The sequence below is a fragment of the Brachyhypopomus gauderio genome, chromosome 9 (genome assembly GCF_052324685.1).
Source record: "Brachyhypopomus gauderio isolate BG-103 chromosome 9, BGAUD_0.2, whole genome shotgun sequence".
Classification (NCBI taxonomy): Eukaryota; Metazoa; Chordata; class Actinopteri; order Gymnotiformes; family Hypopomidae; genus Brachyhypopomus; species Brachyhypopomus gauderio.
Genome location: NC_135219.1, coordinates 2500039 through 2516711, shown reverse-complemented (window position 1 = coordinate 2516711; position 16673 = coordinate 2500039). Strand labels below are relative to the sequence as shown.

At 41.1% G+C, this 16673-nt stretch overlaps 1 protein-coding gene across 1 annotated transcript; it reads left to right on the top strand.

Annotated features, from left to right (window-relative positions):
- Positions 1–7623: 7623 nt before the first annotated feature.
- LOC143522691 (uncharacterized) lies at positions 7624–13227 on the top strand. Its single transcript, XM_077016443.1, has 3 exons — positions 7624–7899; positions 9015–9064; positions 10379–13227. Exon 3 carries the CDS (start codon positions 10462–10464, stop codon positions 11503–11505), a length of 1044 nt encoding a protein of 347 aa, XP_076872558.1. The 5' UTR covers positions 7624–7899; positions 9015–9064; positions 10379–10461; the 3' UTR covers positions 11506–13227.
- The last annotated feature ends 3446 nt before the right edge of the window (positions 13228–16673 follow it).

The window sequence follows — 16673 nt, the reverse complement described above, 5'->3', positions numbered from 1 at the left end:
CAATCACATTGTCAGCCATAAACACCATTTAGTTACATTTACAATCATTCAGTTGTATTTGATGTGTACCAACATGGAAATGCTTTACAAGCATTGTTAATTCTACGCAGGATTTCAGCTTAAACATTTCATTTCTGAAAATAACCCCTGTGTGCTTTACATCCTGTACCCATTATTCTGGCTCTTTTTTTTTATCAAAAATGGACCAAAATAGTACAAACATTTTACAAAAACTATTTTGTCAAATAATATTTCAATTTCATTTTGGATGAAATCACAATAGCTAAAAAGATGTGTAAGTTAGAACAGACAATCACAGAGAATATCAACCACAGTCTGAAGACAACTGTGGATAACATAATCTGACAATGCACAACAGTTATTACAGGAAGTGGAAATGTCAAACAGATCTCTCTTTTTATTTTCAGTTATGTTCATATAAGTTACAGCAAAAATCTACATGACCATCCATCATACATACATACACTATATTGCCAAAAGTATTTGCACACCCATTCAAAATATTGGAGTCAGGTGTTCCAATCACTTTCATTGCCACTGGTGTATGTGTGTGCAGAATGTGTGTAGAGAGCAGTTCACTGACATCAGTTGGACAGGACACTGTCTGTTTCTCTCTTTAGGGCCTTAAAGTGGAAACCATTCTAACTGAGATGTGGTCTGGTTCACATATACACATTACTGGAGAACGAATTCACCAGTGCATTAGACAGACCAGCTTGATCAGGAGGGTTGAACGCACACGCACACACACACACATACACAAACACACAAATGCGCACACACACACACACACACACACACACACACACACACACACACACACACACACACACACACACACACACACACACACACACACATACTTTTAAAAGTGGTCTAGTGATGTCATATTCACACTTTTTTTTGTACATAAATTTGACAATTGATTTTGTGCTTGGTTTCTATTCTCTGTCTAAAGAACAATGTGATAGACAATTCCTGGTATTCATATTTTTATAGTTGCCATAAACACATAATACCTACATTACATTAACATGCATTACTTTTGTTATTAGGCTATGAACATGTAAGCTACTCCGTTTCCGATAGAAGCTGAAATGGCGTCACATTAATTCCCGAAATGCAACTACAGACGCCTTGAAGCTGTGTACAAATAAACTTGCCTGGCCTCGCTCTGCAGGCGTCACGTTAGCTATTTTTTCACAAACTCCCAGCTTAGGGGAAAAGACATTAGACACACATAATGGCACATTTACAAACACACACATTGGAACATGAAACACGAGAGGCACAAGTAGGGATTGGAAAGGGGATTCGGAAGAAACACTGGGACAGACACAAACACAGGTATTGGCAGATACGGGAGTATGTTTCGTGGATTTAGGAGAGCCGCCAAGGGAGAATACCCCTCCCTGGCCCACAGGCACTGCAGGGGGCGGTCCTCCTCCTGTCCTTGGGGCCAATCCTCCACCGCGTGCGGCGGACGCCCCGGCTGCCCTCTCAGTGGGCGCGCGACCAGTCTCCTTAGGAGCCGTCGAGGGAGGCGCCGCAGGATACGCCTGCCGACGCTCAGCCTCCTTCCTCCGAGCTCCCCCTAAGGGACCCCCACCATCCCTTAACGGTCGCTCCACTGTTCCTTTCCCCTGTGCGGGTTCCCCCATCTTCATCTCCTCCTCGGAGCCACCCAGACTTGATCTCCTGGGCTCCTCTGGAGTGTCGTACCGAGAGCAGTCCTTTTGGCTACCCTCGGAATGAGACGGAGGCACACACTCCGCCCGACGCTTCTTCTCCCTCACGGTCTCCTCAGAATACTCTGATGGGGGAGGGCTTGATTCCTCCCCGTAACACTCAGTGGGGACCGAGCACTCAGACGGAGGGGGGGCTCGCGTCCTCCCCATAGTACTCTGCGGTAGTGATGGGACATCTGAAGCGAGGCTTCGAGGCATGTACCGAGTAAAAAGGGGGCGTGTCCGATGAAGCCCCGCTTCGGAGCTTGTGTCATATTGAGCAAAATCATGTGATCAGCAACAAACGAGGCCTCGCATTACATCTGCCACGTCATTGCTTCATTTTGCATATCGTTTTTCAAAATAAAAGCGCTATGAACCCTGTTGCTTCGTGGGTTGTAGTAGGTGGTTTGGTAGCACGTCAGCAGAGCAGTTTTCATCAGCAGTGGTTGAAATGGAGCCGTCAAAAAAGAGAAACACGTCTCATACCTGGGAGTATTTTGAGATGACAGATCACAATGAGGTTTGTATAATGTGTGCACAAGATCTGACTACATTTGCATCATTAATAGCAACTTTGTGTGAACTTCGCCATCCTTTTATGTCAGGTGAAATGTTTGCTGTGTGACAGGGTGTTGGTCTACAACAACAACACATCATTCATGATTAGGCATTACACGGCCCTACATGTAAATAAGCACCCTTCAAACACAGGAGACACCAGCCAGAGTATGACATTGTTTTATGTGTTCAAAATTATTTCATTCATATCATAGATCTATCAGTATTATTGTGTCATTTCAATTGTTTTATATTTATGCATCTTACAGATTACAGGATGCAGGTGCTAGATGAGGCTGTGGTAAACTTGATTGTAAAGGATACCCAACCCTTTTCAGTAGTGGAGGATGAGGGGTTCAGAGAGCTCATTCATTTGCTGGATCCAAGCTATGTTCTTCCTACCAGAAAGGTTTATATGTGTCAAATATAGCAGCTAAATGGTAAATGGATATCATTTTGGTATTTCAATGAATAATTTTGCTTTTCATTTCAGGCATTAAAAAAGATGGTGGAAGAGAAATACTACAAAACAAAAGAAAAAGCCAAAGAAAACATGCAAAAGGTGTCTGCTGTCAGCCTGACCGCAGATATGTGGACATCCATGAATATGGAGGCTTACCTGGCCATAACATGCCACTTCATTGATCCCAGTGACAAACTGGGCATTGTATTAATTGGAGTGGAGCATTTCCCGTCCACTCACACATCTGACAATCTGGCCAGGGTGGTTCATAATCACATGGTGGAGTGGGGAATTACTGATAAGGTGAACTGTCTGGTGACTGATGCCACAGCTAACATGATTGCATGTGCTAAGGCATTAAAGATCAGGCACTCCATTTGCATTGCTCATGGACTCAATTTATTAGTCCGAAAATCATTTGACCAGATCCCTGCCCTCTGTGACATCTACACAAAGGCTAAAAGAATTGTGGCATATTTCCACTCAAGCACCACAGGTAAAGAAAACCTGGAAGGGATTCAAATACAGATGGGAAGACAATCACAGAAGCTCATAATCGATGTGGACACACGCTGGAACAGCACTTACCTTATGTTGGAACGTCTGTTTCAACAAAAAGAACCTGTGGCTGCAGCCCTCACAACACTCAAAACTGATATAACCCCTCTGACTTCTCAGGATTATGAGATCATTGAGGAGTCGTTACTGGTGTTGTTCCCATTCTTCCAAGCAACGTCAGAGCTCTCTGGAGATAAAAGGGTGTCAGTATCCAAGGTCATACATTTAATGAACATGCTGCACCTGCGGTGCTCACAAAGATAGCAAATATAAAAAATTATGGTGCAAGACTTCTGTCTGAAAACCTATTGAGGTGTGTCAAAGAACAAATTGCAAAAATTGAATCATTAGGTGTCATGACAATGGCCACATTGCTAGCTGGACCCTAGGTTCAAAACTCTTGGTTTTGTCAGTCAAAGCAAGGCACAAGAGGCAGTACAGATTGCAGGCAATGAAGGTAACCAGCCGCAGGATTCAGCAGATGCAGGAGAAGGCACCAGAAAATCTTGTGAGTTTTTTTTTTGTTCTTTTAATTTTCTTGTGACATTTGTACTACTGTATTTCAGTTGTTGGTGTTGTGTATTATCTGTAATTATTTTTTTTTTTGTTATTTATAGGTGAACTGTGGTCTCTGTTAGATTCTACAGTGGACCAGGAGAGGCGTTGCTCCAATGCCTCTGCAGATGCCATTGTTGAAATGGAGCGATACTTCGCTGAAATGAACCTAAGGAGACGTGAAGATCCATTGGAGTATTGGCATACACAGAAACATGTGCATCCCCATTTGTACTGTATGGCACTGAAGTTCCTCTGTTTACCTGCATCATCAGTGCTCTGTGAACGAGTATTTTTCCAAGGTGGGGGAGGTCATCTGCCGACGAAGAAACCGTCTAAAACCTGAAACAGTGAAAAAAGTCCTGTTGCTAAATAAAAACAATTAAATTTAAAATCTGGAACGTTCTAAATTCTTTTTGTTTGATCAAGATGTACATCAGATTCACACATCAAAAACAGACTAAAAACCATTGGAAGAGGCAAACCTTATTTGTAATGTTAAAAAACCAGATCTAGAACCCCCAAGAAGCGATTATTTTAAACCCATTCTGTTTTTCAGGAAGCAAGTTTCTAACTCAAAATATTCAGTCTGCCTCAATTCCTAATATAGTATAGTACAACATATCTTCATTGTCAAATAAGTCCATGACATACAAGAAAACCCAACACAACCACTGATGGTCAAGGATTAGATTGGCTACAAATCATTTTAATAATTAAAACATGACAATTAAGTATGATTTAATTGATTCTCCTGTTACTAAACATGAGTTTGATAGAAACTTTGTGACAATATTGCATTTACAATTTTTTGAAAGTATGATCCAACTGAATGACAAGGCTGTTACAGTTTCACCAGCAGATGTCACTAGTGAGTGATGAATGAAGCCTCGAGTAATTAACCTTTTTGCAAAGCAAAGGGTTGGAAATCTTCTTTGCTTCATGAGGCTTCATTTGCCCATCACTAGTCCTAAGGGACTATACATTTACATTTACATTTATGGCATTTGGCAGACGCCCTTATCCAGAGCGACTTACATTTTTATCTCATTTTTTTATACAAGTGAGCAATTGAGGGTTAAGGGCCTTGCTCAGGGGCACCTCAGTCATGGCCTCAGGTCTGGGAATCGAACCCACGACCCTCCGGTCACAAGACCAGTTCCCTACCATCAGGCCATGACTGCCCTATAGAGATCTTAATGCACAATCTGAGAGATACAAAGGAGAATACTGAGCGGAGATCTTGTAGGGTTGACGGGTATGAAAAGAGTGCCAGCTGGAGCAGGGGTCCCTTTTCTCTGGGCCAGGAGGATCCACTGGTTTGAGAGGGAAGGGGGGTCCACGCTTTGTATTTGTTACAGGTCCTGTAAGAAAATAATGGATTAATTAAAGTATTGCTGAAGGGGAGCGATACAATGGTTTGGCCCGGGGCGGAGCCTAGACTATAAGTGTCACGGGAGATTTGATTCAGAGAGTCTCCTGTGGTATGTGGATAACTACTAGCAGCTTTTGGAGTAGAAGTTATAGCCTCGCGGCTGACTTCATTTACTGGTTTGGTTGAAGCTGGAGCCACCTACTGTGAATAGTGTATATATTTATATTTCCGTTTAATTTTGTGTTGTACAGTGTTTTGTTTCTTTGTTTCAGGTCGCACAATAAATCACTTTTTGGTACCTATATGCTGGAGTCCTTCCTGAGATTCGCCAACCCACACTCTTGGGCCTACCTCTCGGGTGTAGTGTGAACCGTGTCGCGGAAGGATCACATGATGTGTTAGACCCTCAGCAGTGTCAGTGTGTAACTGGCGTCTCTCTCTTGACTTGTCACTCGTGGGATACAAACAGGGAGATATAATTAATGTGGCATTAGTATGGACAAGGCTTTACCAGTTTGTGACTATTTGTATTAATAAGTGACACAGCTGCTCTATGTTTTCGTAGTCTGGCCTGGATTTTCTGGTACAAGTTGGTTTTTTTTCTGATCTCCGCTGCATACCATCAGCCCGGATCAGCTGGCCCAGTCCGCTGCCACGGTCCAACTTGTTCATGTGTTTACAGGCTCAGTCCGCGGCCATGCGCTGAGCAAGTTAGTCTGACTGGAGCGGGGCAGAGGTAATAGGCACCGTTACTCAAACTTTTATACAATGTACACACATTTGTTTACTACAAATGGCACCAATTCAAAACTCAGTTCAAATATCACAGCCCTCGTGAGTTGATATCAAATACATGGTGTTCCGTTGTTACAACCTACCCCACTACCAGGGTAGGTTGTAACACATGCTGGGGTAAGTTGTAACAATAGACAAAAGAAGCAAAAACAGAGGCCACACCATACAATATGCTTCAAATAGGTTTTTGGAATAAAGTAATAAAATAAAAATCCAGAAAAATGTGTCTCTCTCTGTGACTGACCATAACTCATATCCACTTTCTGTTTTATTCAGGTGTGTGTGTGTGTGTGTAAATTAGTGTACTAGAACAAACTTATTTAACAATATGTATGCTTAATGAACACTAATACATTGTACCTGTGAACATGTAGGTCAAATAATAAACAATGTCAATGTGTGTTTGTGTGTTACATGGCAGATACCATGTGCCTTCACAACTGATCTGACTGACTTGTCCTTCTTTGTGACCTCATCAGATGCTTTTTAAAAAACATTGCAGGCACACCTCTGTCAGTCTTTCTTTTCCACTGCCTAGGCATTCTATAAAATTATTAAAATCAAGAAAGTTTTCTTAGTTGTATGTAAGGTGATGGCTGTAAAGCTGTTACAACCCACCTCACCCCTGTTAGCCATTGTTTAGCTAGCTGTATTATCAAGGTGATTTGAAATTTACAGGGGAAAAATGCATCACAATTTAAATGTAACTGTAAATGTGAAATGTAAATTACCTGAGAAACTATAGTTTAATGTAATATATTTCATATGGTTTTATCTGCAATAGTATAAGTACTAAACAAAATATAGTATTGATTCAGAAATTTACTTTCTCACCTCAAAATCAGTTTTTTTCTCTATGGAATCTGCACGTGCCTGTTTCTAGCCTTGATATTCACCATGTGGGATCAGGGAGGAATTGGGTAAATACTGGAATGATCATATGACTCCTATCTTATTCATAATCGGTGGAACTGATCATGATACAACTCTCCCCATGTTACAACCATACCCGGTCTCCCCTACTTACAGGTCAACCAGTAGTCCAACACTTCCAAACACTTAGCACAGGAGACAATAGGCGCAACTCCACTAAACACCCGATGCCGATATTGAGTAAAAAATACCCTAAATAAAATAAAGCCCGACGGCTGCGGTGAGCCCCGTCCCACAACACTCACAATGCAGTCTGACAGTCAGAGCAGACCCACACCGCTCCACGTCCACGCTGCAAATGAACTGCGCATGCCCAAACCCGCCGCTGATTGACCCCGCCTCATATTTACAGAGCCGGATGTAAATATAAATGCGTCTTAAGTGTATTACAAAAGAAATTACTGAATTTAACTCACAGTCTCAGTCAGTCACTCAAACATATTTAGGGTATTTTTTACTCATTTTTTCTCTCCCACAACGTTATTCTTTTACAGTAAAAACGTATTATGCAAATTAGGCGATGACGTAGTTCCGCGACTTTTAGGACAGCCAATAGCGACTTTCCTGACTGAGGAGTTGGCAGCGCTGCTCTTACAGACAGAGAAGAGACTTTGATGAATCCACGTACGCAGCAGTCGGTGCGTGCGGGAAACTTTAAAAGATTGAGAATCTATCTTTTTTAAAGTATTAATCTTTTTTTAAGATTGAGTATTAATCTTTTTACACGAGTATTGCTCAAAATCACTAGCAGCGTTGGTATCGATATTTGTATCGATCCGCCCACCTCTACCTACCATCACCATCGGACATTACAGACCACAGGTTTCCTTATTCTCAATATCAGCATCGGGCGTTTAGTGGAGTTGCGCCTATTGTCTCCTGTTTGGAAGTGTTGGACTACTGGTTGACCTGTAAGTACTTAACTTAGTAATACGTACCACTAACACCTTTTAACCACATCTTAACCACACTATTTTATTCGTTCCGTTACCTTACGGTTGAATCTCGTGTCTTGGCTAAGTTGGTGGAAAATTCAACGTGTTAAAGTGTTTTTATAATGGATGTTGTAGCGCTAACTAACCCAGCCAGATAACGTAGCTACTTATTTGATACTATACGAATATAATTCTGTTTGGTTCTTTTGTTTAGTAGCTCAGTGGTTCCTGTTACAAAGATAAAAGTTTGTTGCTAGTTATATTGTACGGTTTTATTACAGTAGCTTTAATGTACGATTGAATTGATTTTATGCTGTTATAGTGGATGTATTGTAATGTTACATAGCCTATATTTGATTTCGTTTGGTTATTCATTGAAGTATTTTACATTTAGGTGAAATCATATAGATAGATACTTTTTAGTACTTTTTGTACTTTTCCTAAGCACAAGAACAACATTTGGGAGAAGCTTTGACGCCCCCTCAGGAACTCCTTTAGAAAATGTTTACTGTGTATTGTCTCCCCATCCCCGCATTGAAATGTAATTTACACCCTTGATTTCTAATTATTTTCCCATTGTTAATCGGGTTCTCTTTTTGTAAATATCCATCACATGAGAGAAAATGATCTCTAAACTAATCTAGTCCTGTAAATAGTTACCCTGCAAGATCCCTTGTCTTTTTCAAATCAGTATTCTTACCATTCATCTATGTTTCAGAGCAAACAAAATAAATGACAGGAATAACGTGTATTATTTGAAGCTTGCATGTTAATGTTGTCACCCTGAGTGCATGTAGTCTTGGGAAAGGTCGTAGTGATCTGTGGGATTTCAACCCATCTGTGATCTTCTCCAGTTGTTTATCAATTTTTATTTATCAGTGACAGCCAATATGAGATCAAATATACATTTTACTAAAACGTTATGTTGGTGTATAGGCTTTAGTGCAGACATGTCCAAAGTTCAGACTGGGGAACAATATGTGACCTGTCAGGACAGTATAAAATGTCCTTGTACAAAAAAAGCTATTTTATATTTCATTAGAAGATTGCAGTAGATCTCGCCTATATTCTAATCATTTTCATTCCAACAGAAATGAAGAAGTTGTCTTTAACAGTGAGAGATTTGAGATCGTCTGAAGAGGTGAGTTATATTTTAAACATGCGACTGATACATTTCTCAGTATAATCCAGATAAATACGCAACAGTTTAAAGCACACACACAGCCTACAGGTAGCCTGTAGGCCCAATTGTACCTTTTGGATTTGGATACATAAATGCAGCCTTGTTTGTTTTTGGGTCTTTGATCAGGCTCCCAATCTCATTACACACACAGGCTGGATTATACATCCTTTAACACAGTATTAACACAGTATCTCCCAATCTCATTATACACACAGACTGGGTTATACATCCTTTAACACAGTATTAACACAGTATCTCCCAATCTCATTACACACACAGGCTGGATTATACATCCTTTTACACAGTATTAACACAGTATCTCCCAATCTCATTATACACACAGGCTGGGTTATACATCCTTTTACACAGTATTAACACAGTATCTCCCAATCTCATTACACACACACAGGCTGGGTTATACATCCTTTTACACAGTATTAACACAGTATCTCCCAATCTCATTATACACACAGGCTGGGTTATACATCCTTTTACACAGTATTAACACAGTATCTCCCAATCTCATTACACACACACAGGCTGGGTTATACATCCTTTTACACAGTATTAACACAGTATCTCCCAATCTCATTATACACACACAGGCTGGGTTATAGACCCTTCTGAACAGGACAGCGACTCTGCTATGGAGTTATAATGCTGCCAAAACATTGTAAACAAACAGAACATATTCTGCAATTTACTATTTGGAAGCAAACATAACGGGATTTTCAAATGAAAACCACGACTTACAAATACAAAATGTGATAGTTGTAAATTCATGTGAGAATTTCAAGCAAATGCACAGCAACTTTCTAATACATCACACTACACGTACAAATACGTACGTACAAAAAATGTCCTTTGTGGATCATGTGACTTTTTGCACACTTTTAGCAGGAGTGCTTTCTAAAGAGGCCAACATCATTTTTACATTCAATCTACCTGGAAACATGGCACATTGAGTAATCATGTGCACAGGTGAATTTTCTGTGACATGTTGGTGTTGCCCATAGATTAATTCTCTGATGAACCCTACAAAATAAAAGTACCTATAGACTGGCACATAAAGTGGCACTGAACCGAACAGAGAGAGAAACATATCACAAAATAGACAAATGCTTTCATTTTAGTGAAGTAATGAAGCCTAGCACTGTCTCCTGATGGTCTTTAGCATGAATGTCTTTAGCATTATGCAGAGCCCAAATGGTTCTTTGTCATGATTGTTTCGTTTTCATCTCACAACAAATTAACATTGTCTTTTTCCTCTAGGAATTATTCCTCAACACATAAACTTTACCTACATAAACACATTTATCTGCGAGGAGTACGTCAGGCTGCTGAAATCAGTAAACATGGAAAATGAGAAAAGCTACAACTGCTTAGAGTGTGGAAATAGTTTTAATAAACACAGCCATCTCCAGCAACACCAGTGCATTCACACAGGAGAGAAGCCATATCACTGCTCAGAGTGTGGGAAGAGTTTTACTAAACAGGCTAATCTCAAAAAACACCAGTGCAATCACACAGGAGAGAAGCCATATCACTGCTCAGAGTGTGGGAAGAGTTTTAATCAACAGGGTAATCTCAAAATACACCAGCGCATTCACACAGGAGAGAAGCCATATCACTGCTCAGAGTGTGCGAAGAGTTTTACTACACAGAGTAGTCTAAAAAAACACCAGCGCATTCACACAGGAGAGAAGCCATATCACTGCTCAGAGTGTGGGAAGAGTTTTACTCAACAGAGTCATCTCAACGTACACCAGCACATTCACACAGGAGAGAAGCTATATCACTGCTCAGAGTGTGGGAAGAGTTTTAGTAGACAAATTTCTCTCATCGAACACCAACGCATTCACACAGGAGAGAAGCCATATCACTGCTCAGAGTGTGGGAAGAGTTTTACTAAACAGGCTAATCTCAAAAAACACCAGTGCATTCACACAGGAGAGAAGCCATATCACTGCTCAGAGTGTGGGAAGAGTTTTAATCAACAGGGTAATCTCAAAATACACCAGCGCATTCACACAGGAGAGAAGCCATATCACTGCTCAGAGTGTGCGAAGAGTTTTACTACACAGAGTAGTCTAAAAAAACACCAGCGCATTCACACAGGAGAGAAGCCATATCACTGCTCAGAGTGTGGGAAGAGTTTTACTCAACAGAGTCATCTCAACGTACACCAGCACATTCACACAGGAGAGAAGCCATATCACTGCTCAGAGTGTGGGAAGAGTTTTAGTAGACAAATTTCTCTCATCGAACACCAACGCATTCACACAGGAGAGAAGCCATATCACTGCTCAGAGTGTGGGAAGAGTTTTACTGAACAGGGTAGTCTCAAAATACACCAGCACATTCACACAGGAGAGAAGCTATATCACTGCTCAGAGTGAGGAAAGAGTTTTACTCAACAGAGTCATCTCAACGTACACCAGCGCTTTCACACAGGAGAGAAGCTATATCACTGCTCAGAGTGTGGGAAGAGTTTTTCTGAACGGAGAAGTCTTCAACTGCACCAGCGCATTCACACAGGAGAGAAGCCATATCACTGCTCAGAGTGTGGGAAGAGTTTTACTACACAGAGTCATCTCAAGGAACACCAGCGCATTCACACAGGAGAGAAGCCATATCACTGCTCAGAGTGTGGGAAGAGTTTTAGTACACAAAGTTATCTCATCGAACACCAACGCATTCACACAGGAGAGAAGCTGCTCAGTGTGGGGAAGTCCGATGCTTCTAGCTGCAGTTCTAGCTAAATGTAGATTTTCTTTATTGCACTAATACTGCACTGTATTACAGATGGGAATATATGAAAAACCACATATACAAATATGCCCCGTACCCCCAAAAATGTTTTGGTACCTCTGGGGGATTCTAGGGGTGCCACCAGGGGGACATGAGCCACAACAGGCCCTATTGAGCACTGTATTGATGTAGACACTTGTTAGCAGGTCGGGGCTGCATTGTACAGACACAGACACTCGTCCACTGGCCTTTGATGTACACTGTAGCGCTACAGATTTGGAGCAGTAAACTGTAGGCTCGTACTGAACCGCCATGTTAACGTCCTGCTGCTCTGTCCTTGTAGTAGGTCTCTTAGTAGTTGGGGCTGTGGTAACCTTCTTGGGTACTGGAGTCTGTGCTGAGACTTCCTCTCTGTGAGCTCTAGGTGGAAAATGAACTACCTCGGGAGCAGAGAATGCACTAAATTCAAAATCATCAACCATGGATCCACTCTTGCCAAATTGTTCTCTAAGAAGTTCAAAAAACCCATCGAGGGTGTTCATTTCCTCTCTCAGCTGAGATATGCCCAAATAAAATAAAATTGTCTGCTCTGGAGAATGAACCCCTCTAAATTATCCTCCTCATTGAACTCGTGGGAGGGACAATTCGAGGATGGTAGCTCAAACAATTCACCATCCTTAACCTGTTTAATCAAGTCTTCAGACAAGATACGCATTGGAAGGTAACCGTAATCCTCTTCCTGATAATGTCTCACCTCGTAAGGCTCCCTCTCTCCTTTAATGGTGGATTATTCTGTGACGTGGCAGGTGTTGTGCAGTCAGGAAGCGGACACAGTCTCTGGGGGTGATTAAAACAGGTTTTACTTTGAACATATGGGGTTGCACACAAATTGACAGTAGACACACGAACACCACGAGCACAATGAGGCATGATAACACTAATGGAACTAACAGGTTAACACAGATATGACCAACTAATCATTAGACATAAAGACAACAGACTCAGCCAGCAGCCTGACATATAACAGAACACTAAATCTTGGATAACAAACGGACATTTACAGACACAAGAAGCCATGAACAAAATAGAAATTTAGAAAGATTACCTGAATCTGACTTCCAAGGGGCTAGACATGACACCCTCCTTAAAATCTCAGTATCACTTCTATTCTGTGACCTACAGAAAGCATGGACTACACTTGCTTGTAAAGTGAACATACAAGTTACTGTGTGTTTTGGATTCCTGTAAAAGTATTAGGCCTGAAATTTCAAAGTGTTTCAATAATTTAATTCGTTTTTAATATGTGACGAAAGTTGATGTGAAATGTGCATAAATGTATTAACTGAGACTCCATGGATATCATGGTGGTGTTGTTGTCTCTTCTGAAAGTCTGTAAATGCTCTAGAGACAGAATAAATGCAATACTACACAAACAGACATTTTAGTGTTTTGTTTTTTCTTTAGTTTGTTACGCTCACATCACGCTTGATTGTCTTGAACATAACAATCGAAACATTACTTGGTAGCAACTAATACACTGAAAATAAATACCACTTTGCATTTATACAGTATGAATTACACTGTGATTGCATTATGATACTTCCCCTGGCTATGTCTCCAATAACCTACATTGACTTTGATCCATTCAAAGAAACTGGTCAAATGTTGCATTACAGATCAGCACACCAGGACGATGTACCTCACACCGCATTCCAAATTATTATGCAAATTATATTTTTCCCTAATGAGCTAGTATAATAAGTCATCACCCGTTGGAGTATAAATTGAATTTTATTGAATAAACCTCCTAATGATAACAGTATATTCTTCAAAATAAATAAAGCTCAAAAGGAGAAGATGGTGGTCACACCTCATGAGTTTCTCTCCTTTTATGCCCATAGCAGCCAATGACACAGGTATTCTTTGCAGCATGAGATGGTATATTGTCATGCATGAAGATGATTTTGCTCCGGAAGGCATAGTTCTTTATGTTCCATGGAAGAAAGTGGTCAGTCAGAAACTCTATATACTTTGCCGAGGTCATTTTCACACCTTCAGGGACCCTAAAGGAACCTACCAGCTCTCATTCCGGCCCAAAACATGACTCCATCACCTCCTTGCTGACGTCGCAGCCTTGTTGGGACCTGGTGGCCACCAACCATCCACTACTCCATCCATCTGGACCATCCAGGGTTGCACGAAACTATTCGGACAAGACTATTCGGAAATTAGTCTTCATGTATATCTGGGCCCACTGCAACCGTTTCTGCTTGTGAGCACTGGTTAGGGGGCCCAATAGTAGGTTTACACACCTCAAGCCGTTGAAGGATCCGACACCTTGAGGTTCGTTGCACTCCAGCAGGTTCAAATACATGTTTGCTGGTTTGTTATGGCAGTTCTGCAGCTGCTCTCTTAATCCCATGAACTTGCCTGGCAGAAACCTTCCTCATTCTGCCTTTATCTGCACGAACCCGTCTGTGCTCTGAATCAGCCACAAATCTCTTCACAGTGCGGTGATCACGCTTAAGTTTTTGTGAAACATCTTATATTTTCATACCTTGTCCAAGGCATTGCACTATTTGACACTTTTCGGCAGCAGCAAGATCCTTTTACTTTCCCGTGTTGCTTGAAACCTGTGGCCTGCTTAATAATGTGGATCATTCTTAAGTCGTTTTCCTTTAATTGGGCTCACCTGGAAAGCTAATTATCACAGGTGTCTGAGATTGATTTCAGGGATCCAAAGAGCCCCGAGATACAATACCATCCATAAGTTTAATTGAGAAACAAAAAATGTTATCTTTATGACACTTCTATCCAATTTGCAAAATAATTTGAAACGTGGTGTATTGCTTTTCAGAATCAAAATCACTTTATTTCGCCAAGTATGTTTCACATACAAGGAATTTGTTTTGGTGTTTGCCCACAAGTAAGACTTGAAACATACTAGATGACAAGACAATACACAGACTATACAACAGATATATACAGAATAGATATGCAACAGTTGTACAGTTGTATTTACAGTAAAATGCCAAGGAGTGCTACAATATATTGCACAAATGCTGTTTGACAGAAATGTCATTCATGTCCATTGAGGTAGGTGGAGAAGAAAGTGAGTGTAGTAAGTGGCAAGTGCTACAGCTCTGGGGAAAAAGCTGTTTGTGTGCCTGGTTGTGCTGGTTTTGATGGCCCTGAATCTTCTGCCAGAGGGAAGTGGTTGGAAGATGTGATATCCAGGATGAGAGGGGTCAGAAGTTATTTTTTGTGTCCGTCTATTGTCCCTGTTGTGGTAGATGTCCTGAAGTGATGGCAGGCTGCAACCAATGATCTTCTCCGCTGTCCTGACTATGTGCTGCAGTCTGGTTCCTTCCTGCGAGGTGGACGAGCCAAACCAGATGGTTAGGGATGATGTCAGTACAGCTTTGATGATCGCTGTGTAGAACTGTACCATCAGATTCTGCGGGAGGTTGAATTTCTTCAGCTGTCTCAGAAAGTACATTCTTTGCTGAGCTTTCTTGGCAATGGTCACTGTGTTCCTCTCCCACTTCAGGTCTCTGGATATGGTGGTACCCAGGAACTTTAGTGACTCCACCATGGAGACCTCAGAGCCATTGACAATCAGTGGGGGGAGGGGGGGGGTTGTGTCTGAAGTCTATTGAGGTGTATTTTCTTCTTTAGCAATGCTGTGATGATGAATGAAGAAGTCTCCGCCGACACTGTCTTAGTTGTCAATAATAAGTTTATTGTAAAAAAACAAAGATCAGCATCAAATCAAGCACCTAGGTCTTGCTTGAGAGAGGTCTCGGGCCAATTGTGAATCTCCTCTCTCGAACATTGCAAGTCTACCCATATTTATATGCGAGTTACACAAAGGAGGTCTGATGCTCCTCACATCTGTAAACTCTATCATATCATCCATCATGAAAAAGAAAAGCGAGTAGGGTGAGAAAGGGCCCACCAGACCTTTGACCCCTGAACTAGGGCCCCTTTTCCCCTAAACCAAAAAACATATGTAAACCACATTCTTCAACCTCTTTGTCCTGCTCAACTGAACATAAGCAAGAAGAGAAATGAATTTTAGACCAGTTAGTTTAAACTTAAACACTACATAATGTATTACATAGGCACAGACACTACATATTTCCCCCCTTCGAGACTACGCAGAGTCTCGAAAACAAGAAAATTCCATATTTGTTACATGTCATACATTTTTGTATCAATCACATTATAACAGCTCCTCCTACAGTGCTTCCTACAGCACACTTAACAACACAACATCTTTGTGGAGTGTAAGAGCAAAAAACCTGTCAGGCAGATATCTTTCTTGAAATGTCCATCAAACAATCTAGACAGGAAAATTCTCTTACGGCCCCTCTGCCTAGGCGACCACATAAAGTACTCCAACCAATTTGAAAAAGGAGGATATTTCAAGCAAATGAAGTAGTTATATAGCTTAACAAATACATATAGAAACCTCAGAAAATAAAGTCAAAATGTTCAAATCCAGGCTGGTCGACCCATCGGACCTGAAATTCGAACCTTTCCTTACCTAGTTACCCCTTTCCCTAGCATCGAGGAAAAAACAAAACATCTGAGGTCCCACATGTACTCATCCAACTAACAGAAACATCATCCTATATCACCATCAACCATCATATTTGCAAATGTTACTCATAGAATACACTCAAACACATTATTATACTTTATTCAGATTAATATTATCACACAATCTACTAGTATGCAGATGTATATACGAAGGAAACCATATTGATGTGTCATTCTGCAGCTCCTCAGCAGCTTGACTCTCAGTGTAGTG